The 25,171-nt window shown below is 41.4% G+C and overlaps 1 protein-coding gene across 3 annotated transcripts in view; it reads right to left on the bottom strand.

Moving 5' to 3' along the window:
- SCUBE1 (signal peptide, CUB domain and EGF like domain containing 1) overlaps nucleotides 1-25,171 on the bottom strand; it is a 214,748-nt gene that overhangs the window by 34,668 nt on the left and 154,909 nt on the right. For all 3 annotated transcript variants that reach the window (XM_061359341.1, XM_061359320.1, XM_061359330.1), the window contains one exon: nucleotides 22,577-22,699. In XM_061359341.1, coding sequence (XP_061215325.1) covers nucleotides 22,577-22,699 — 123 coding nt within the window. The remainder of the gene's footprint in view (nucleotides 1-22,576; nucleotides 22,700-25,171) is intronic.

Raw genomic sequence — 25,171 nt, 5'->3', positions numbered from 1 at the left:
AGAGATGAAGGAGCAAGAATTTAAACCTGGTTTCACCTACACAGCACTGGGCTTCAAATCCATATTCAAGTCCAAGTACTGCTTACCACATAACTGAGAAGGAACATAGGTATTTAAATCTTGTCTCCTCTGCACAAACAACACTACACACAATCTACTACACACATATTATCTACTGAAAAAAAGCAAAAAACCCCAAACAAACTCAAAAGCAGAGATGTGGCAGGTTACAGATAGAGAACTGAGAACATGTAACTTCTCTTTCAGTTTTGTGGTCAATCCCCCACCCACCACATGCACACAAACACACACACATTTTTTATTGGGTTGCTCTGAAGTTCCCCCCTCCCAAACACCAAAATAAATACAGAGAAATTAACCTTCTGGGTCTGAGGCACTCTTAAACCAGTTTAAAGTTATTTAAATTAAGTTTTTAAAGTGTTTGACCATGAAAAGTCAAAATGTTCTGTTTTCGAGGAACTTCAGGGGAAAGCTGCAACTTGAGGTTGAAGTTTTATTCTATTTTTAGTTGAATTTGGCATGAATTCATGAATAGTCCAAGCTGTCTCAGAACATTTCAGATTTGCTAATGCACTTATTTGACATCAAACACATTCTTTTTACTTTCACTTAGTCAAAAATTCGTATCACATTCACCACTGTAATCACTGTATGTGACTGTGTCGTTTCAGCATATTAAGAGAAATCTTCACAGTTTAACTATTTGAGCTTACAAGAAGTCTGAGGTTAAATGCATCTCTGGTAGTACGTGATTAGCTTCTTACCAGAGGCAGGTTTTTTCATCATTACTAATGGTGCCATATAAATTCTAAGATAAGGACCTCTCTATATCACAGCAGATGACCCAGTGAAGTGCCTAGTTCAGGTGCTGAAGTGGATGACCTTCAGAGGTCCCTTCCAACCTCCACCACTGATTCATATGCACATTGGCAGTCCCAGCCCTCTCTAAGGGCACTCTCTTTATGGGGTCCTGTGCCGCTAAGAGCTCTCCTTCCAGTTTCTGTTTCCATGACATCAATAAAGCCCAACATTTCTTCTACCGATCTATGTTTTCATTTCTAAAGAGAATGTTTCAACAGTGGAAGCACTCCTTTATTTTTGCCTAGAAGGGATTCTACTCAAAGAGATTGTTGAACAGTTTAATAAAAGAGCAGAATTTCCTTGTGTTTTTCAGAGAAGCAATTATTGCCAGCAGTGGTCATGCTTGATAATATTTGTTTGGCTCTGTTCCTGTTATGTCAAGTCAGCATTTGGATTTTATTGTTGATTTTTCAACCATACTTAGCATTTTCTTTTTCATTTCATGCTTTCATATATTAAATGATCCCATAAAGACCTTTATTTTTCTTGAATATAATGCTTGTTAGTGGGTGTCAGATTGTCAGTACTGAGAAGTAAAATCTTCCATCTATCTCCAGAAGGGAGCTACCACTGATCAAATTTCTCCTAAGTTTCCTCAAACAGATGTCTGTCAAAGATGACCTGAGGGAGCAGGGAGAAAGCAGCTCATTTCCCTAATCATTTAAATCCCTGCCCTTTCCACTGATGCTGCCAGTAGACTCCCAATTACAGTAGCACCAATTGTTCTCGTGGTTTATGTGATGTGGACGCTGACTCATTTGTGGATATAGAGAGCAGGGCACCAAGAAGCCATCACACAGTAATGATTTTTGCTAAGTCTGAAACTGGGCTGGACTGCTACCAGCAGCTCCAAAGCAAAAGGCTCCTTTCTGTACTCTGTTCCCAGTCCTCAAATGCAGACCCCTGTATTCTTGATTGTCATTGCTTTCTTCTCTAAGATAAATTTCAGCGTAATTAAAAGAAACCAATGACCAGGAAATTAAAGTGTAATGCATTTCCAAAAAGCACTGGCCTTGCAAGCATGCAGCTCAACACTAAATATATGCAGATGAGGCTGGTAAATAATAGCACTGGATTTTGAGATATTTGATGGCTGCACAATGATGTAGACACTGCTATGATTCCCTGACAGAATGTACACATGCAAAATTCACTTGCAAAGAGGTACACCTGTGTTTTGGGGGTTGTGGTTATAGAACTGAACAATTCAATGCCCAGTTTGCCCAACCTCACATTAAAATATTACTGCAAAAGAAAGGATTTCCCCCTCTCTTTCTTCCTTAGTATCATTCTGTTTGCTAATAACAAGTGAAAAGACTGGTTAGAGAAAACTAATGGTTACCACAACAGCTTTTCTCTGAGACATACATTACTAGCTTAATTCATGAAACTGGGAGCCTCCTTCCAAAACACAGGCCACATGTTAATTGAATAAAAGCTTAGTCTTGCTGCTTGGAGTATTTTTTGTGTGGTCTGGAAATAAACATGACCAACGGGAGATCACTGTTATTTGATGGTGCTATTTATGCTACAGAGAACGTGACAGGAGAGGCTCAAAGACAATCAATAGAAGCTGTAACAGGGATGTGGGACAAAGTGCAGCCTGTAATGGTTCTGGACTCTACAAGCAAAGAACCTATCTTATACTTGATTTGTCTGTGTTCAATGAGGCAAGACATGAAGTATACACTAAAGCATTGCATATACATAAAAATATACATTAAATTTAAGTATACTATTTCAAATAGAAATAAAATAGAAAATAAATACTTTGTGCTTAGAAATACAAAGTAAAATAAAACAAAATATCTCTACTATCAATTCCTTCATCAACAGAAGTGACCCATGACACTGAATCCCTGCAAAAATTGTCACAGTATTACAGTAATACTTGGAGGTGTTATCACAGTCATGAGTCCATACATGCGCAATTCTTCCAGTTAGCTTAAGTATACCTTCATTATGGCAGCAAAGATTTGTATCTCCTAATTGCTGGCCAGGATACTGTGAAGAACATCAGCATGGAATCTCTGGTTATTGGATTCATGTGTTAGTAGTGCTTGACCCCAGGCTGGAAGCAATGGCCTGGGTATCCCACCGAACTGTGCACAGCAATGCCACTGCTCAATACAGTGGAGTTATCTCCTCATGTGGCTGCACCCTCCTAATGTACAATTCCACAATAGATAGTTCTGTTCTGTCTGTCTTGCATAACCTTGGCTTATTTTTAACCCCCAGGCCAAACGCAGACTCAGTGTGGAGTACCCCACTCAACTGATCATGCACACAAGCCAAACCCAAGGCTAGTCAGAATGTTTTGTGTTCATATTTCTCAGTTTCCAAGTTATCGGCTTCTCTGAGAGAAACAGAGCCTGTCTTTTTTCTCATTCATTAAGCACACATACATAGAAACTCTAAAGGAGTGTTACATGATGTTTTTAAAATAAACACTAATGCTTTTTTATATGTATTTTGGCTGAATGTTATTTTCTGTCTATCCCCCTCCCCTCTGATTTCTGCAGGGAACTGATACCACCCATGTAATGTTGTTCACCTTACAGCCTAGCCAGTGTGGTTCCCAAAAATATTTGACAGACATTAGGAAAACCACAGATCTTAATCTGAGTGGCTGCTGGACCATAGGGAATTCAAGCTATATTCTCCAACAAATGCCGATTTAAATTCACTATTGGGAAAGGTATTATTTTGCTACAGCAGCCATATGATGGGGTTTCCACCACATCTCATGTTTTCTCATCCACAGTGACTTACCCTTGTTCACAGTAAGTAAAAATGTATCCTCCGTCTGAAAACATAACTCAAATACACATCCAACACTGACCAGAAGGAATGGCTTACAGCTAACTTCTCCTTATGTTTCAAAGTCTACAATAATAAAACCAACAAAGAGGAAGCATGGAAAGATGTAGTAATGTACAAACCTTTTACTTCATTACCTTCCCACTGAGTGCTTCTGGAGCAGTCTAACAAAAAAAGGAGCCATAACCTCAAACCTTTAAAAGTAATTGAAAACCCATTCCCATTTAGACTTACCACTGCATTACTGACTTGCAATCAAGTCAACTTGTTACTGAGACTTAATGATTAATAACATACTAATGACCTGCAGAAAAACAGATCTGGTATTAATTGCTATACTTTTAATGTGAATGTAAGTGCCTAAATAGAACAGTCACATCTTGCATTTCAGAAATTTAAGTGGGAAACTGTCCATTATAACTAACGTTGACTCGGACCAGAGCATTTATTTATTTAAGAACTTTATTGCTCACAGTTAACTATGTGATTAGTGAAGACCAAATGTAGCACACTAATCAGGGAATGAAAGACTTCTGAAGGAAATTGATTCTGCTTGCAAGGAAATGTGGTTTTTATTAGAGATGATTTGTTCTTAGAATGCAAAGTGGTAATAAAAGAAATAAATGTATATAAACTGCAATAGAAACCTGAAAAATATACTTGAGACAGGGGCAATAAATAATTGGAAACCTGTGACTTATTATGTAAGCATCCAACAGAGGAGGTATTTTAAGGATTTAGCAATACAAAATGAAATTACTATTACTCAGCTTCAGGGACAGGCACACAGTAGCAGTTAGTCACAAATTCTGCAGAATCTTTGCTTCCTACTCATTCTAATATAGGTAACACCACTGTTCCATGCATTATTTAAACATGCTGCCACAGTTCAGCTCAGGAACAGAAATTTGCTTGTAACACATTAGAGCTAACCTAGTTTCTCCAGACCAGACAAAGCATTTATTTGTACCCTCGATTCACTCATTCCAGACAGTATGTCTCTCATCTCTAGCAACAGATTTAGGCCATAATGCTACAAGCAGGTCCATGTCTCATTCCACGTGGAATCATGGAAATCAATGAGGACCTGCAGTGGCACCAGTGTCATGCAGATGTGCCTCCAGTTGCACTCCCACTGAAGGAATTTAGGCTCAATTTTACTTCTGCTCTGCAACCCAAAGAAGGTACTTTCTGCCCTGGAGAGCAATACTTTCTAGCATAGAAGTGGCTTAACATGGACTTCAGTAATTATGGCCCATTCCTTCCCCAGGGTTCAATACACTGAAAAGCCTGCTTTCTTGCAAGCTACTTAGCAGCCTGAGCTTCTGCCACAGCAACAAGAGTCTTCATGGACCTTGCGCCTGCCAGCTCTCTTCCCATCTGGCTAAGCAAGAAGTGCTCTGCCCAACAGCCAAATGCCCTGAAAGATGCATCTGGGCCACTGATTTCTCCACTCTCTGTGTGCTCTCACACTTCTGCCACAGGTCTAAAGTTGAATTATATCTTCAAAATCTTAGAAGTGTGGATAGAAACTGGATGTTTATTTTGGTAGAATGAGTATATTTAACACCAACAAGATGACTGTACTAATTTAGTGTGACCTCCTGCAATTAAGCAGCCTTTAGCATTTTGCTTGGTAACCTCCAAAAGCATCAGTTCCAGAAAGGATTGTCTAGGGCTCTCCTTGGCCTGACCTCTAAGTCTTCTCCATTAGTTTATATTGTAGAGTTCAAATTGGTGTGATCCTTTTTAATTGCCAAATTTGGTAAAGGCTGAATAATTTCTCTTAAAAGAGTGTAATGAATATCTGATCCTTCCAGGAATCAGCAAGTACCTCTTGATATATTTCTCATTTATTTTGTTGGCTCTGAGGTTACACACAATAAAGCGGGATTCCAAGTAAGTAGTTCCCTTGGGCCGGCTGGCTGGCTTTATTAATTGCTATTGCTGGAGCAGCTCAGTTCAGAAGGCAGTAATCTTTCATTGGCCCCTTCAGTAGTTAGAAGAACTGCAGTAGTTAGACCCTTCTTCAGTGCTATGCACCAAGGGGACAACTCTTAACACAGCAAACTCATCACCCTCATTAACATCAGAGCAACTGATTCCCCACTGTTTACCTAGAAGCTACAGCAAACAGAACTGCCCTTGGGAAGAACAAGACAGTATATTTGGTAGAGGTTTTAAAGGTAAATGGCAGCTTGTTTTCCTTATCTCTGCTATCAGACATTACCAAAACAGACCAGTTGCACTTTCTGGGAACCACTGTGCTATCTCTGGGATTTGAAGACAGAAGGAAAGCAGGTTAAAAAACAAGACTTGGCAATAAAATTGTAGGCTGAAACTGTTTGCTCCCTCTCCAGAGTAAACACAATTCCTTCTTTAGGAACTCTTCCAAGAGATTTTTATGTGATCTCAAGTACCAACAGATTAATTTTCCCTTCTCTTTTCAGTTTCTTTCAAAAATTGCCTATTTAATTTTCTTCCACACAAAGTTCACAAGCTCATTCTCTTCCACAAGCTTCCCTCAGGGCTTCCTCAGAGTCTGCAGAAATGGGGCTGCAGAATGACATCTTAATGCAGTAAATACCTATTCCCTATGTGTTGCCTGTGTGTTAACAGATGTGCCAGGACAACTGACCACCATACATTCCTCTTCCTGTCAGCGCTGCAGAGTCAGTCAGTGAGTATGGTTTTGTTCTGCCTCATGCATCAGCCACAGAAGTATTTGCTTGCTTTCAGATCACCAAAAGCTTTGCCTGAGGGGCTGGGAAGATTTATGGTTTTGGATGGAAACTGGAGAATTTGGCAATGTCAGCTGTGCAAAAGTTAGCGGTTAACTTTGGGGTCTTTGGGGGTATCTTTGACTATAGTCGGTGGGTTTTGGCCCAAGGTTTTTTACATTTCTATAATGAAATACATCATCATCACCATTATTATTACCTTATTATTTCTCTGCTGTTGTGCAAAGAAAAAGGTTTCAAACATTCTTCCCTGCAGTATTATGAAGGACCCCACCACCACCTTTTTTTTTTTGTTAGCAGCACCAAACTAAAAAACAGAATAATGGAGAGAATTACCTGATAAATTCCCTTTTGGCAGGTAATAATTTCTTCTAATTTTTTAAACATGGTTGTGCAAAACTACTTGCTAAATCTCAGTACTGCAAGGAGAGCTGGAGAACAGCAGTGGCAGCTTTTGTCCATGGGACTGCTGAGGAGGAAAAGGTGCCTGGCCTCAGAAGTGCCAAGCCAAGCTTCCCTCTTCCTCCATTTCTTCAGCTGAGCTGAACTGCTCAGCATTTCTGAATTTGGTCAGCTGTCCTAGCAGAGAGAGGAATGAGAAAATCAATGCTGGGTCCAGAGGCTTTCTGAGGGGCAGGCAGCAGTACATTTCATATCAAATGGGGTAAGTTTGTTTCTTCTGTGCAGGCACTTCACTTTGTCACTCACACCAGGAAACACATTCAGGACTCTCCCTAGCCTAATGCTCCCTGATCCCTTTGAGCATATTTCAACCAACCCTGCTACGACTTCTCCCCTAGTTTGTGAAATCACTTGACAGAAAACCTTAGCCAACCTGGTGTTCAATTTAATGACCAGCAGCATCAGATGTACGAGCTTCTGGAGCTATGGAGAGGCCACAGATTTGTGCTGCAGCTGAGGGCAGATCACCTCCTGTGAGGCTGCACTCCAAGGCACCTCTGTATTTGTCTATGCAGCACCCTCTGTACATCCTTTCTCTACAGACACCCGCAGATGGAGTATCTATGTACTCCAAGAGAAGAAACCATTTGCTCTCAGATAGGGGAAGGAGGCAGAAAGGCAGAACTCTCAGCTAGGGGAGTCTCTGCAGAGGGTTTGCAGAGAGACATGCCAATCACCAGTGACAGCTCTGCAAATACTTTCAAACAGAAAAGTTAATAAAAGTAAGGAATTATTTTGCAGGTAATAAAGTTAGCTGGATCTTTTATGGAACACAACCCCCCCTACTAATAACTAGACACAATAGTATAAAATTAGTAAGTCTGCCCAAGGTCACAGACACAAAGGGAGCCAAGCGAGGTGTTCTATAAAGACACTTGGAAAAGAACATTAAAATTGTTACCTGTATTTGGTATCAAGCACATCGCTCTTAGCCTCACTATAAGTTCCTGGCAATTGCTCTCATTTTTAATCCGTATTGTTATTCTTGTGAGTAACAATCTTTACAGAATTTCTAAAGGATTTTTAATGTATTTTTCAAAGATTTAAAATGCACTGTAGGGATCTGAACCTGAGTAAAGCACCACTATCTTCTAAATACAACCAAAAACAATAGCACCAAAAAAGCCTACATACATTTAACGATATTGCTCGGTTTTAGAACCTATTACTCTTAGAATCAATAGACAATTAGTTGAGCCAAGCACTTTGTCAGATCACAGCTTTTTCCTAAGAGCTACAAAGTCTACTCACTATTGCATCAGGAAGGGCAGGAACTGCCTGGTGAAAGGCCATGTGCCAAAGAAAGTCTAAGTACATTTGCAACTTTCCAGTGCTAGCAAATCAAAGAAAGGTCAGCATAGCTGTGATAAATGAGACCGACCTAAAAATGTACCTCTGAATGCTCATCGTGGATAATGAAAGTGCAACTACAGTCAGTGGTATTCATGGTAAGTCAAATCTGTTACAAATGCTAGTACCAACAAAGTTGTGGCACTGCATGTGGGCATCTGGATGTGTAGCTCTTCTCAGTGCCCTGTATGAGCACTTCAGGTGCACACATGTGCTAACAAAGGAATTGCTGGGCAGATCTGGGGGGCCACCATCCCCAAGAGATCTCTGACATTCACTTTATTTGCTTCATAGCCTCCCCATATTATGTACAGATTGTCACAAGATTTTGAAACAAAATTATTTATGGTAGGAAAATAAAAATGATTTTGAGCCAACTTGCTTGTATGGGAACTTCTGCATGGGACAGTTGGACGCAATTGCTCAGTGGGAACAAAAGGGCCTCCAAGCTTCAAAGGCTGAATCTGCTGTGGTACAAGGTGAAAGAGAAAGATAGAGACAAGAAAGGCAAAAGGCTAAGTTTCTGAGTGATGAAGATTTTGAAATTGGAGACTGAAGTTCTGTCACTGCTTAGGCTGCCTGTAGACTTCCCAGATACTACCTTTCTCTTAGATCTATACTTACCTGCTCTAGATCTTTCCCACCCCTCTCTATTACATGAGGGCTTTGTTGTGCTCAGGTTCCTTTATTAGCCTGAGGAACCCAGTAGGAGGCAATTGGCTTTGGCTCCTATTACGTTTATCCTCTTACCATTGTTTTGCTAGGGCAATCTAAAATGCAATTAAAGTCAATACTTTCCCAACACTTTTTAAGAAAACAAAGTACTTTCATCAAAACATTGCCAAGATTGTATAAGCAAACATGTATCCTTTTCCAAAACCAATCATTTTTCAAGGCAAAGGCAAGTTGAGTTATCTAGTGCTATTATGGCAATAAACCCTGCTACTTCTTGAAGTGCTTTGCTTAGGAGAAGCATGTATCAAGAGAAGTGCCTTCAAAGAAACTTCAGGTAGGTTTGTTTGTTCTCCTACAAACATAAACGTGTTTGGTAGCCTGCACTCTGCTCGAGCCACTATTTACACAGCAAGGCTGTAAGAACAGCTTAACAGCCTGATGAGACAACATAATAAAGGTTTTTACCCTCTCTGCGTCAATCAGAGACTAGTCTCTATCCTTCAATATACTTGATTTTTAGACATATTACTGAAAGGAGGAAAATATTCTCTTTGCTAAGGTATTTGTCTCCATTACCCATTAGTGGGAGCAGCTAGTGAGACTTCTTGAAGGAACAAGGGACAAGGCTGGGTGAAAATGTGCCTAATGTTATCTGATGGTGCCGAAAGAGTACGTGCAACACAGTTTCAGTTTTCAACTGAAAACTCAAATGCAACACTTCACCTCCCATGGACCTGACCATGTATTCCCAGCTTCCTTCAATGTCTTGCTGAAGTCAGTGGCCACTGAACAGACGTAAGAATGACTTCTCTGGCTCTACTTCAAAGGCCTGCTTAAAAATTCTGCCTAGAAAGGCTGTCCTTCATGGAGTTGATGAACAGAAGGTGCCCCTCCAAAACCACCAACATAAATGTTTTGCAAATACACATCAAAAAACCTCCAGAGGATGCTCTTCCACTCCACTACCTCTTCATATTTGAGCTTAGATTTTTGTTTTCATGTCCCAAGGCCTCAACTCCAAGTTATCAAAACAAGCAGTAGCAGTTCATAACATAGCTACTGGAAGAAAATCACACCGCTTTGCTTCCACAGGAGACTTGAAAGCTTGCTTTGAATTTGTTCTTATTAGAACACAATAAACAAAACAGTGCACTTTAAAAGGCCCAGAAAAGTGCACACAAAACAGTGCACTTTAGAAGGCCAGCAGATGCAAGCACAGGAAAATGAAACTCTTCTGAACATTTGGGATAGGGTTGTCATTTTATTGCAATTCTGTATAGCCCAGTGTAAAGAATATCTGACCTTAATCAACATGATTAAATAATTGGGCACAGTAATAGGCACCTCTATGTGCACCACTGCAGTAGTGGAAAATACATACACATATAGTGTTTCTCTGATTCTCTTTAAAAACAATTCCTATTGAATTACAGCTTTCAGCACTATTTATCAACAGATTATTGTTTGTGGAAGAATGCTACCTTCCTGCTCAAACTACTCCAAAGCTGACTCATATCCTGGTAATTCATTAATACATAACATGATTCTGGTCCAGTAAAATCATTTTTGCACTATACACATCATAAATCCTGCAGCATCAACTGAAAAATATATCTCAAATTCTCTTTCTAAACACTAATGGAACATTTTGCTTGGCTTCCCACACAGATCAACAAGGGGAGAGGGCCAGACAAAGCTGTAAAAAGCAATTTGATAGCAGTATACTTTATAGAGTTTAACATACAAATATAAGAGCTACCATACTAAATGAGACCTGAGGTCGAACCAATCTACCATCTTACAACAGTAGCCCGTCTCAAAAGCTGCATGGGAAAACACAAGTGGAATAATCTCTCCCATCTGCCCTCCTCACATTAGGTCTCATCCCATTAGAAACTGATTTAAAGCCTAGATTGTGAGGTTTAATATTCTTTTCAGGGATCAGCAACCAAATAAAATTCACCTTTAACTTATGATAACACTGTGCTGCAGAAAGGAGAACTGGAGGTGGGGGTATGTATTTGTTTTCATGTTTCAGCAGACTTAATTGCTATAACCAACATGGGAGATACTATCACTTGGCAAACAAACTTGTACTGGCTAGAGCTGTTTTTACTTCATGCCTGGGGCATTTATTGTTTCTGGGTATGATCTTGCAACCCTTTTTTTCTCACAAAGGCAGCCTGTACCACTATTCACAATCTCAGTGACACCAAGAGTAAGCACCATGTGGAACAGAAAAGATTTGAGAAGTATTCATTTTATTGACAGTGTAACATGTTGCTTCCCAGCAGAGTATTTTTTAATCTGATGCTAGAAGCAATATGGTGCTTGTCATAAGCAAGATATTTTTGTAAGGCTCAGTGACAAAGAATGCCTAAGAGAAAATCTACATAGGGAATGAACATCATCAGTGACAGGGAAATCATCCTGAATTTTCTTCTTATGATCTGATTTCCACAATCAGCTCCCAATATCTCCTTCTCCAGTGCACCACCAAGTCTCACTGGTTCTTGAGCTGCACTGGGAGCTGAACCAGCAAGTGCCAACACAATTAAACATACTGGGCCAGACTCAGCTGGACTGGCTGAAAATCAGCCTATATCAAGTCAAAGCATTTTATACCCTTACATCAGCACACCTATCTGATATGGGTGAGTGTTTGAGTTCAACAAGGCAAAATCACTCTCCTTCATGTGTATCACACAAATGAGCGTCGATAAAGGAATGGCTTGAGTCCCTTCAACATGTTTTAATTAATCACTCTGCACTGACAGACTCACTCCATTCAAGTGGTATATGAGAACAAAGACCAGCAGGTTGCCTTAGTGTGATAGCACTGTAACTCTGCTGCATAAAGTAGCCTTCTCTCTGATATAAATGAAGCCCTGGGGATTTTCTCTGACTGAAGACCTTGAATGCACATGCAAACTCAGGCAGAAGTCAGTGAGAGGACTCGTAAGCCTGCTTGCACCTCACTCCAGACAGCAAACATGGTCTCTGGGACCCTTGATGCTACCTCCCTTGCAAGGACATAGGTAGCAGCACCTTAATGGTTTGCTAATGCTCTCCTTCCTGACAGTTCAGTCCTGACTATGAGGGTAGCAACGTCAGTGAGAGGTTTGTGGTGGTTCAGGTAAAAATGTATTATACATTAATGTATTTTACATTATCTGACATGGACAGTGGGATTGAGTGCACCCTCAGCAAGTTTGCTGATGATCCCAAGCTGTGCAGTTCGGTTGATATACTGGAGGGAAGTAATGCCATCCAGAGGGACCTTGACACGCATGTGAGGTGGGCTGATGCCAACCTAATGAAGTTTAACCACGCCAAGTGCAAGGTCCTACACCTGGGTCAGAGCAATCCCAGACACAGCTACAGGCTGGGCAGAGAAGAGATTCAGAGCAGCCCTGCGGAGAAGGACTTGGGGGTGCTGGTCAGTGAGAAAATGAACATGAGCTGGCAGTGTCGACAGAAAGCCAACTGTATCCTGGGCTGCATCAAAAGGAGCGTGACCAGCAGGTCGAAGGAGGTGATCCTGCCCCCCTACTCTGCTCTCGCGAGACCTCACTTGGAGTATTGTGTGCAGTTCTGGTGTCCTCAACATAAAAAGGACATGGAACTGTTGGAACAAGTCCAGAGGAGGGCCACGAGGATGATCAGGGGACTGGAGCACCTCCCATGTGAAGATAGGCTGAGAAAGTTGGGGCTGTTCAGCCTGGAGAAGAGAAGGCTGCGTGGAGACCTCATAGCAGCCTTCCAGTATCTGAAGGGGGCCTATAAAGATGCTGGGGAGGGACTCCTCATTAGGGACTGCAGTGATAGGACAAGGGGTAACGGGTTAAAACTTAAACAGGGGAAGTTTAGATTGGATATAATGAGGAAATTATTTCCTGTTAGGGTGGTGAGGCACTGGAATAGGTTGCCCAGGGAGGTTGTGAATGCTCCATCCCTGGCAGTGTTCAAGACCAGGGTGGACGAAGCCTTGGGTGAGATGATTTAGTGTGAGGTTTCCCTGCCTATGGCAGGGGGGTTGGAACTTGATGATCTTAAGGTCCTTTCCAACACCAATTATTCTATCCTATTGTAGGAAAAACCACACAAAACAGTAAAATTTCTGCTGCTGTCCTCTTTATAATGTCTTACCTGCCTGTGAAGCTGCATGTTATTGCTGCTCTAGAAGGAAGGGGAAGGCTAAATAATGTTACTTTTATTGAACATTTGGTTCTTCTATGTATTTAATCGGAGGAGAAAAGAAAGAGAGCGGTAGACCAATAACAAAACTTTCTAACGTTTTTCAGTGGAAAGTTGGCCTAACTGTAATGTTGATGATTGAATTTGAGGGGCCTGGGCCTCACCCATTGCCTTTTAAACTGACTTACATGAAGCATTAGCACTGATTAGCACATCTAGCACTGATACGGATTAGCTCAAGGGTTTAGTCAGTCTCTTCACTGCTGTATGGTGCAGCTGTACCCATTTAACATTTTTCACAGCTCACTGCCTCTAGGACTGCACTAGGCTCTACTCAGCTGTAACTCAGAGCAAGAAGAGTTAGAAAAGTAGCAGTAAGGTAAACAGATAGCTTGGCTTGGCTTGGAGAATCATGACATAAAATTCCCCTGTCCTGCTAGTCCAAGAAATTTCCTCAGCATTTTAAAACTGCAACACAGGACATGGGATTCTCCCTGTCTTCTGTTTTCAGAGTCTGTAATGACAGACAGAGGGACAGATGCTCCAGCCCTGACCTCTATCCATGCATTTAGTTAAGTAATCTAAGATGGGTGACTGTGCCCTACATGAATCAATACAAGGGGTGTATCTTCATCCTGAGACCTTCAGCAGGTAATATGACTGGGTCAAGGCCAGTTGCTTTAGAGAGTTACATGACCAAATGTGGGTGGCAGGTCACTGTCACGTAAGCCAAGGGTGCAAATCCTCTTTGTCCCCCTTTTTATTTTTTAATTTGGTTGCTCTATGTCAAAGATGTCTGGGGATTCATTGCTGCTGGTGTAGATGCACTAATTTATTTGGGATTAAACTGGTGCTGTACAGCCACATTTATCATCAATGGTTCCATACAGAAGAGTATAGTGAGATCTTTGTAGCTAATCTGTGTGGGCTTCTTTAGGCCAAAAATAATTCCCACAAACACTTTCTATCTGTCCTTCCCTGTATGATTAATCCCTCATTTCATACCCATTTTCAAAATGGAGATACCATGCTGGGAGATTCAAATCCTGCCCTTAGAAGGCTAATAGTGTGTATTTTGTACAGATAAGTGAAAAGGTGGATGTTATGAGAGAGGATTACATATCCAGTCACTATGGCAAAGTTTCAAGACCATGTCTGTAGGATCCTTGGATCATAGACAGTTACTGTATTTTTCAAGGTGCTATTTTTCTTTCTCTCATTCTGGAATGAATGAAGGCTTCTCTTGACAATTATGCATTGGGAGCCCTATGTAAAGCATCCCTTTAGCAACAAATCCATCATAAGGTCAGCTAGGTCTAATCACATCAAATTCTCTGGAATGAAGACCTATTTGGCAGTAAAGAAATGTCACTCATTTAACAGTATCACTTTAGGATTGCATGGGTTATAGTTCTGTGGTGCAGCGCGTTAACACAGCAGGCTTGAGGCTGTGTTCAAATTATATTTCAGGTCACAAGTGAAAACCAGCTGTGGATAGGAGTTGGTAGGTATATCCTGTAAGACATTAGAAAGCTATCGCAAAACCTGCTACACTCATCAAGTTTGCTCAGAGACAACCTGAGAAACAAAAATCCAGCTCAACAAGATTTGAGGTGTTTTGCAGGTCAGCACTGCAATATGCTGGCAGAGTTAGTACAAAAACCACCTCAATATCTGCTCATAGTATCCTTGGCTCTAGCTATCATTTCCAATTGCTCTACACCATGAGAACTGAGGTTTTGACGAACACTTTGGAAATGAAGATGAGAAGAAGCAGGGCTACAGTGGGGCAAATAAGAAACACAGTTGTTTTAAAAGACAGAAAGAAAAGTCCTCATACACAAATATGACAGTGGATATGCTCATGTCTTTCTCTTGAATGAGAGGAAAAAACCACCTCAAATCTGCTATATGTGGACTTCCACTGGATAGCTTTGTAGAGTTAAAAAACCCTAAACCTTTAGCAAAATGTGCTCACAGAAAATCATTACAAGGAAAATTTAATATATCATGACCCTATGGGGGCAAATTCTGTTTGGGATCTCCTGTTGTATAAACATGCATCACTGAATTTCCTTTGGACATACACTGGCATTACCAACAGCAAAGTATAAGCCCCTGTGTTCCAGTGCTTAGTTATAAAAGAGTCAATCACGTTTGTTTAAAATCTGGTAGGAAGCTAGTAAAGAATAATCAACAGTGCAACAGGTAATGAACCAAAGCAAATAAAAAATGCTGTCACATACTGTGTATGAACACATGGACTTAAAGAAGCCCCCAGAACGCCAGACAGCCCATGCAGGTATTCCACATGCCCCAGGGTTACTTTCATCTGGTGGACAATCACTCCTTTCACAGTGGCTGTATCAATTCATATGGCTGGTGAGAAAGCTAGTTTGGGCATACTTCATTATGACTGAACATCATGTCTGTAAGATCTAGCAATCACCAAGCCCCACTTAAGCCTGCATTGGAGCTGAATGATGCAAATGCCTTGAACTGCCCCTTGAAAAGGTTTTAATTCCTCAGTGTAGGATGATTTGGCTCTATTTAAGACAGAGGTGGTGAGGGGCAGAGGGTGAGAGTGTAGACTTTTATCAGGCCAAAGTTATTACGTGTTGATCACTGGATGTTCCCACTAAAAGCACTTTTTTTCCATAATGTAACTCATCTTTCCAATTCTACCATTCTCTGAAGAGATTTACCATAAATTTGTGTGCTGTCTCCCCTTGTCTTGCTTCGCAAAAGACAGTTTCTATTGCAGGAAGAGAAAATTATTTATGCTAGAGTTTCACACATTTTTCTGGGTGTTTAATGAAGCCTGAACTTGAGTGGAGCAGAGAGAGTGTTTATTGTTGAGTTTTTTTTTTTGAGATCACTGCACAACAAACAGAAACTGAATAAGCAATTAAGTTAACTGGCTTTAAAACTCATATTGGATGAGGATTAAGGTAATTATGTCTGGGCTTACACACATTCATTGCAGCTTTAAACAGTCTCGCTTGCTGTTTTGTTGCTGATGTGGTTCTAAAACTAATCTGAGTTGTTGTCCTGCTGTTAATTACCTCAAAGGTTACAAACACAAGTTCTCCTTGCTATAAATATAGCTATGTTATTTGTATTACATGCTCAAAAGAGATGCAGACCTCTTTTGCTAGGTTTATACAAACAGATCCAACCGTTTCTTCCTGTATCAAAGAATTTACAATACCTTAGACTTAAGGGATCTGTTAAAATAATACACAATAGATGACTTTGGTATTGTCATACAGTGATTTCACTGTCAAAGCAGAAAACTATTTTTAAGTTTGCGGGAAAAGAGAGACTGGGGAAGCGGTATCAGTCTCCATCCAAAGTATCACTGGCAGGGCAATGTGGATTCTTCACCTTCTGGGTTACAAATAAGTTTCCTTTTAAAAGGGTGGAATGCAGGGGAGGGGAAAGGAAGGGAAACCCCCACACTCTCCTTGTCTCACAAGGAGCCACAGCGTGAGAACCACTCCCCAGCAGAAGTAATCTGTGATTGACAATGGTTTTCTTTGCAGCCAGGGCTAAAAATGGTTTAGTTGTAAATAGACAAATACAGAACATTTTGATGCCCTTTACATATGCAAACGCTGCTTACACAAGTACTCTACATGCTGGGCAGCTATCTAGTGGCACCAAGCAGGCAGCACACTTCAGAGTTCCCCCAAACCAGTGGATTTTTGTATCAGGGTATGAGCACAAACACAGGAGAAGAAAACAAATATCTTGTAATGAGCAGACTTGCAGAGGGCAGATTCACAAAAACTGGAGGTTTATTCTCCAGGCAGTCCAGGCATTCATACGTGTGATCTTAGGCAGGCTGCTATATTTGGCTTCACCCTTTCTGCCTGAAAAACTGAAAAACTTGATTCTTCACAGAGAGGATGAATGTGTGTAAGGCACTCACTATGAAGACACTGGGAGCTCTGCAAACAACCAGGAACAAAGTCTGAGACTTTGATACAAGTTCCTTTCAATCTTAAAGTCAGCTCTGAGATCTACAATGAGAGGACATCAAGGAAATGAGGTCAGGTGGGACAACCTCTGAATTTCACAGGGAATATGAAGGAAACTTTCTACTTAAACATGTAAAATTGACTTGTGCTGAAGAAAGTTAAGCAGCAACAGTTTATGTATATTTTTCAACAGTTTGAAAAATGTTGCTTAACATGAACTGTATCTCTGTGGCTTTGCTCTTCCTCACTCTTTCTCGTGAATCAGACAGAGTCACAGACTTATCCAGGGGTTCTGCAGGTGGTAAAAGGGCAAGATTACCAGCCTTTTCCATGGCCAATTTGCCTAAGGTTAGCAGAATCTGGTCCTTGATGTTAGCGATGAGCTCATTTGGAGATAAGCTTCCTATGCACTAAGAAGGCCACCTAAACTAAATAGGATTCAGCCCCAAAACAATGTGGCCTTCTAAGGTCCTAAAAATGAGTAATTTGTAAACACGTTGATTTGCAAACAAAATAAATCTTCCTTTTAAAAATGAAAACCAGAAAAAACAAAATGTTGACAGCAAGATCGTAAGTCACAGAAACTCTATTATGAATCAAAACAACAGATGTAACACAAACAACAGCATCTTTTATAAATACAAGTTAGACTTTTCTATTTCATGCATTGGAAAAACTCATATGCCCCAAGTAAATTCCCCTGAATCCCTCAGTAGTGTCCTATGGTTAGTGTTGACACGCTGTTACCAAAAAAACCCATGGATGATTTATATTCCAGCAGTCACTAACCCCAAACCACATTTTTTTGTCAGACCTAACATTAATAACTAACTATATTACTTTTGCAGCAGAAGCAGCAAAGTGAAATTACCTGTACTTTGCTTCTTCGCAGTGAATCATTAGTGATTTCTTGATCTATATTCACTTTCCTTCTTTCCTTATTAGCAGCCCTACTGACTACATTATCACTCTAAGGACCAGAGAGGAACTAAATTATCACAGTGCTCTCTCCACAAAGCAGGCATCATACAGTGTTTGCTGTAATCAGTCTCTGGGCCCAAACACCTCAGATTTCAAACAGGAAATAACTTCGTCCTTCCCATTTCACACTCCGAAGAACCAGTGATCCTGGGACTTTAGGGACTTCTCCAGGTCAGAAATCCTCTGGATTTGCACTTATCTGTTACTGCAACAGATAAGCTACAATTGATGCGTCGGTCAAAGTACCTTGTAGAAGGAGACAGAGTGCCTTCCCTTGCTCACTGACAACAGGCAAAGTAGAACAGCCAGGTCATGTTTATATTTCCATGCCTGATCACATGAGGGAGAAGAGAAGTTCAGCTACTGCTTCATTCCTTTCATGGTATGTCCTGTTACTGGCGACTCACTCGTTTTGTGTAACCCAGGCCCATGAAGAAACAAAACTCTATTGAACAGCATTTACAGAGCTGCTTCTATTTCCCTTTATCAAGGTAGACACCTGATTATTTATAGGTAGCTTTCAAAGACTATTACTAAGACTTTGCATAATGAGCAAATAAATTTTGCACTGGCTCTAGCCTAACAAGAATGCAGGGCTTGACTTTTCTCTCGCCAGTTTTGCACTGGTGTAATTACACTTACTTCAGTGGTGAAACCTCTGATACCACAGTGACAGCATGTCACAACATGACATTCATGAACCAGAAAGTATTCCTAACTATCTCTAAATACATCATGAAGGCAATGCTTTTTTTAAACATTTTGTTCCTATTTTCAGCAGGTACGTCAAAACCTAACAACTTACTCTTGTCTGACATGATTCTACAATGTTATTTCTGCCTAGTCATGTGCACTAACTGTGCCATTCTCTGCCCTTCCCATCCTGTTCCAGCTTGAAACTAACCTGGCACTGACTCCTTTGTATCTAATCCACACTCAGGGTGGAGTAGGCTTCTCAGATGATGGAAGTCAATAGAGAGTCTGTGGGTCAGGGTTAAACGGAGAACAGCGATGGGAGACATTACTATGGGGATCTGTTACAGCCCGCCTGATCAAGAGGACTCTGAATGAAGCACTATGTAGACAGAAACAGCCTCATGCTCGCTGTTCCCTTGGAGGACTTCCTCCCATGGGGGACTTCAACCACCCTGATATCTGTTGGAGGGACCGTACAGCCCGGCACAAGCAATCCAGGAGGTTCCTTGGTTGTGTGGAAAACAACTTCCTTCTGCAAGTAATAGAGGCGCCGACAAGGAGAGGTGCCATGCTTGACCTTGTGCTCACCAACAGGGAACAGCTTGTTGGAAATGTGATGCTCCAGGGCACCCTTGGATGCAGTGATCACGAGATGTCGAATTTGAGATCCTGAGGACAGTGAGAAGAGCGTGCAGCAAGCTCACTGCCCTGGACTTCAAAAGAGCAGACTTTGGCCTCTTCAGGAACCTGCTTAGTAAGGTTCCATGGGATATAGCCCCAGAGGGCAGGGGGGGCCAAGACTTTTGGTTGATATTCAAGGATCACCTGCTACAAGCTCAGGAGTGTTGCATCCCAACTAGAAGGAAGTGCAGCAGGAGGGCCAGGAGACCTCCATGGATGGATAAGGAGCTGCTGAGGAAACTTCAAAGGAGAAAAGAGGTTTATAAAAGGTGGAAGTAAGGACAGGCGGCCTGGGAAGAGTACAGGGATGTTGTCCGGCAAGCTAGGGACCACGTTAGGAAAGCTAAGGCCCGGTTAGAATTAAGCTTGGCTAGTGATGTTAAAGATAACAGGAAGGGATTCTATAGGTACACTGCAAACAAAAGACAGACTAGGGACAACGTGGGTCCTCTCTGGGAGCTATCAGGAGAACTGGCTACCCTGGATCTGGATAAGGCTGAGGTTCTGAATGACTTCTTTGCCTTGGTCTTCACTGGCAAATGCTCTGACCACACCACCCAAGTCTTGGAAGGCAGATGCAGGGATTGTGAGAATGAAGACCTTGGGCCCGCTGTAGGAGAGGATCTGGTTCGAGACCATCTTAAGAACCTGAATGCGCACAGGACCCGATGAAATCCATCCGCGGATCCTAAAGGAGCTGGCAAATGAAGTTGCTAAGCCACTGTCCATCATATTTGAAAAAGCATGTCAGTCAGGTGAAGTTCCTGACAACTGGAAAAAGGGAAATATAACCCCCATTTTCAAGAAGGGGAAAATGGATGACCCGGGGAACTACAGATCAGTCAGTCCCACCTCTGTGCCTGGCAAAGTCTTGGAGCAGATTCTCCTAGAAGGCATGTTAAGGCACATGACAAACAACAAGGTGCTTGGTGACAGCCAGCATGGCTTCAATAAGGGGAAATCCTGCCTGACCAATTTGGTGGCATTCTATGAGGGGGCTACAGAACTGATGGACAGCGGTAGAGCAGTTGGTGTCATCTACCTGGACTTGTGCAAAGTGTTCAAACTGTCTCACACGACAATCTTGTCTCTAAATTGGAGAGACTTCAATTTGTTGGATGGACCACTGGGTGGATAAAGGGCTGGCTGGATGGTGGCACACAAAGAGTTGTGGTCAATGGCTCAATGTCCAGCTGGAGACCAGTAATGAGTGGTGTCCCTCAGGGATCGGTGTTGGGACCGGTCATGTTTAACATGTTTGTCGGTGACATGGACAGTGGGATTGAGTGCGCCCTCAGCAAGTCTGCTGATGACACCAAGCTGTGTGGTTCGGTTGACACACTGGAGGGAAGGAATGCCATCCAGAGGGACCTTGACACGCTTGTGAGGTGGGCTGATGCCAACCTCATGAAGTTTAACCACGCCAAGTGCAAGGTCCTACACCTGGGTCGGAGCAATCCAGGCACAGTTATAGGTTGTGCGAAGAAGAGATTCAGAGCAGCCCTGTGGAGAAGGACTTGGGGGTGCTGGTTGATGAGAAAATGAACATGAGCCGCCTTCAGTGTGTGCTCACAGCCCAGAAAGCCAACCGTATCCTGGGCTGCATCAAAAGGAGTGTGACCAGCAGGTGGAAGGAGGTGATCCTGCCCCCCTACTCTGCCCTCGTGAGACCACACTTGGAGAATTGTGTGCAGTTCTGGTGTCCTCAGCATAAAAAGGACATGGAAATGTTGGAACAAGTCCAGAGGAGGGCCATGAGGATGATCAGGGGACTGGAGCACCTCCCATATGAAGATAGGCTGAGAAATTTGGGGCTGTTCAGCCTGGAGAAGAGAAGGCTGCATGGAGACCTCATAGCAGCCTTCCAGTGTCTGAAGGGGGCCTATAGGGATGCTGGAGAGGGACTCTTCCTTAGGGACTGCAGTGATAGGACAAGGGGTAATGGGTTAAAACTTAATCAGGGGAAGTTTAGGTTGGATATAAGGAGGAAATTCTTTCCTGTTAGGGTGGTGAGGCACTGGAATGGGTTGCCCAGGGAGGTTGTGAATGCTCCATCCCTGGCGGTGTTCAAGGCCGGGTTGGACAGAGCCTTGGGTGACATGGTCTAATGTGGGAGGTGTCCCTGCCCATAGCAGGGGAGTTGGAACTAGATGATCTTAAGGTCCTTTCCAACCCTAACTGTTCTATGATTCCATGATTCTAAGTAGCAATGAGATGCAGTGGAATAGTTTTTTTACCTTGGTTTCTCTTTTGTTGATGGACAAAGAACTTCTAAAATACTAATGCTGTTTTGGACTACAAAACTTTTACATGTTTAAAATCCATGCAAATAATTATGTATTGATAAAGAGGCAATTCCGGAACATAATTTTAATTGAATACATCATCCTTCCTCTTCTCTCTCTGCTTATGCATGCTCATCTCTCTAGCCTTTCCTAGGAGGCTTTTAAAGAGTAAAGTTACAGAGCTCAAATGCTTAAAGTATCATTTCTCCAAAGGCACATGGTCAGAACTTAAGTTTAAAATGCTTATGCACTTAATTAGTCATAGAATATATAACATCACATGACTTAGATAACAAATCATGACACACAGAGCAAACGATATAAACCACACATCATTTGAATTCTCACAGAACACTTCCATTATCTCTCCATAAACAGATTCTGCCAGGCAAAGGTGGGCTCACAAATTAGACTCTTGGGGTTTTTTTCAGTTTAAATGTTGCAAATGCTCCATTCCAGTAAATTACTCTAAATGACTTCGGTGTAAGATAAGCCTTTGTCCCATTCAGATCATAGCAAATTAGAGGATCTGCACATAAGACTCTTTGCCTGAGGCTACTCCACTGCACCACACAGATTTTCGCGCTTCATCAGGACACTGGCATTCCTACTACTATAAACACTGAAACAAGACATTTCCAAAAATCTTCTAAACCCACCTCAGAAAATTGAAATCTAGTAGGTCTTTTCTAACTTTCCGTCCTATTAAATTACATGCATTACGTACAATTAAAACCTGTAGTACAAATGACTTAAAAAAAACCCCAAATCCACTGAAAAGAACATCCTCATTATAGAAGAGGTAAAAGAAATGAAGTATTACCTTGGCAGGTTCGTTCATCTGTGAGCAGTTTATAGCCTTTTTGGCAGCTGCACTCAAAGCTGCCAACTGTGTTTCGGCAGAAATGGTCACAGCCACCATTGTTTACCAGGCACTCATCAATATCTGCAAAGAATGAATGAGCAAAAATTGAGTTCATGACAGCAATTCAGTAGTTCAGGGCAGGAGTACAGAAATTTACTCAGATCCCCAAGAAGGCTGTTGGCCCTCTTAGGATTGAGGATGGCCAGAGGCCATCCAAGTCTTCCCAAAACTTTCTTGCAAGGTTTACCAAACAGCTATGGGCTGAATTGTTCTGGAGGCAGAGAGATTTCTCTCACAACTGGAACTGACAGATGACCCAAGTTGGCACTTTGATGTTAAAGAACATTTAAAGAAGCTTCTTTGTAGATGTAGCGGTCTGCTTAACAGAGGACTTCAGCCTGTGTAAGATGTGAATCTCTTGCCTTGTACAGGAACTATCAAAACCCAAGACACATGAAAAACTGAAATAACAACAAAGTAAAACATACATGAATTCTGGAAATACTTCCATTATCCCTATATAAACAAATGTAGGAGTATAGTTGTTTTTTTAATTAGCATTATATGCTGGTTTTTCCATTAGGAATACAAAGTCACTAAATACCCATTTTCATGTGTCTTGCTTTCTTGATTTGATATAATAGAAGAGCAACTGCAAGTGCATGTGAAATGTTGCTTTTTCAGTTGTTCTGAAGCCATATATATATATATATGTATATATATATGCATGAAGGATGAGATCAACGGCTCTTACTTTACATAATCATTATGAACAGCACTGATGAACTTGATAAGACCTCTGTTCTGAATTTCAGACTGCTGAATCTGCTTCCTCCACCTTATAACTCTTCCAAAGATGTTGAAGAACTGGAATGATCAGTCCCTTTTCCGATAAAGAAAAGCTTGCACAATAAGTATATAACAGGTCACAGAACCTCATTTAAAATATAGGGCATCTTTCCATCCTCCCTCACTTGTAAAATTATGGATCCACATTCATTTGAAAGAGAAAAAAAATGTGGTTGGCTTCTTTTATTTTTTCTTGTATGTGTGTGTTTTTTTTTCTGTTTTTTTTTTTTTTATATTACTAGTACAGTGCAAAAATAGCTCTTTTTAAGGTGTGCATACAGTGAAGAAGTAACATCATATAAAGCCTTGGCTGACCACTTCTGAAGTGAAAACAAGATCTTTCAGAAAACCAAGTGGAGAGTGTATTTCCTATTGAAAAGCCTCTTGCTGTAAGGGCTTTGAAACTTTGAGGTAACAGCTGGCCATATAAAAAGCAAAGCTTACAAAATGCAAACCTAGGTGCCAAAAGAGCTAATATGAAGAGATGGAAATTTATCAAACACAGCATGATGGTGGTGAATGAAGGGTGCATTTAAAAACGATTTGAATTTAGGATTACTTTTAGTGGATGTCATTCATTCATTTTTGAAAACATATTATTACTGACATGGGAGAGTAGTATGGCTCTTACCATGTTTCTGCATGTAAAATATAAACAGAAGCAGGAGGAGCAAGGAGGTAAATCTAGACATGCAATAGCTAAAAGGCAAATTCAGCCATCTTTTCTAAAAGGCACTTTGCTTCACTGACATTGACAGAAATATCCTCAGGAGACCATACTACTGAAATAAGCAAGAACAATGCATATTGTTACAAAGGTTTGCTTATGAGTTGCATATGTGCAAAGAGAAAGCAAATTTGCTCTGACACTCTCTGAACTAATACTACTCCTTATTACTTTTGTGTCTAGCTCTGCAGAGGAGTGGCTTTTGCACTCAGTCCTATTAAAAGCATGAGGGTAAAATGGTAGGTAGCAGCTGGGGTGGTATTATGCCTTGAGTGCTTTGCACAAAGACAGCTGAAATCTTCATGTCTCGGGTAACAAAGTTCTCAAAGTGATCTGAAACCAGCACTCGTGTTTGTTGTCTGGTCCTCAGTTTTGGTGATCAAGCTAGTCAAGAACAGATAACCTTAGCCTCTCAATCTCATAAATCTGATGAAGAGCACACTGAGGGTTGCTATACATTATACCATGAGACTTGAGGGAGCAACCTGTTTGGTTTCAGCTGTGACCACCAGCACAGATCTTGACCTGTCAGTGGCTTCAGTCACAAGCTTTGTCCAGTCCTGCAGGCTGACATTTCCTTTGGTAGAAGTGATTCCTCCCAGCCACAGTACTTGCAACCAGCACTGTGCTGCAGGTCTTGATGGATTACAACAGTCCCATGCTTTTGCACAGTGCAGGTGTGTACCTGACAAAACTGCTGGACAAATGGAATTGTCAATTAAAATTACTAATATATTATGCATCATAAACATGCAGAGCAGTCATCCATCATCAAGAAGATATCTTTTACCCATGATAAAACCAACATGACCTTTGGGCTACTCTGCTGCCTGAGACTGCTTGAAGCAGAAATTACTTGCAGCCTGTCAAACACCATTCTGAAGTAAGGACTGATGTTTTAAATGATGGCTCCTGGATTTCACACATTAAATTCAAAATTCCAGTCTAACTTTCTTTTCAGGGTGTTTGAAGACCAT

Source organism: Neopsephotus bourkii, unplaced genomic scaffold, assembly GCF_033783945.1.
Source record: "Neopsephotus bourkii isolate Nb327-2 ecotype Australia unplaced genomic scaffold, CSIRO-AGI_Nbou_v1 NB_107, whole genome shotgun sequence".
NCBI classification, from domain to species: domain Eukaryota; kingdom Metazoa; phylum Chordata; class Aves; order Psittaciformes; family Psittacidae; genus Neopsephotus; species Neopsephotus bourkii.
Note: the sequence above shows the minus strand (reverse complement) of the source record. Positions and strands in the feature narration are given on the sequence as shown.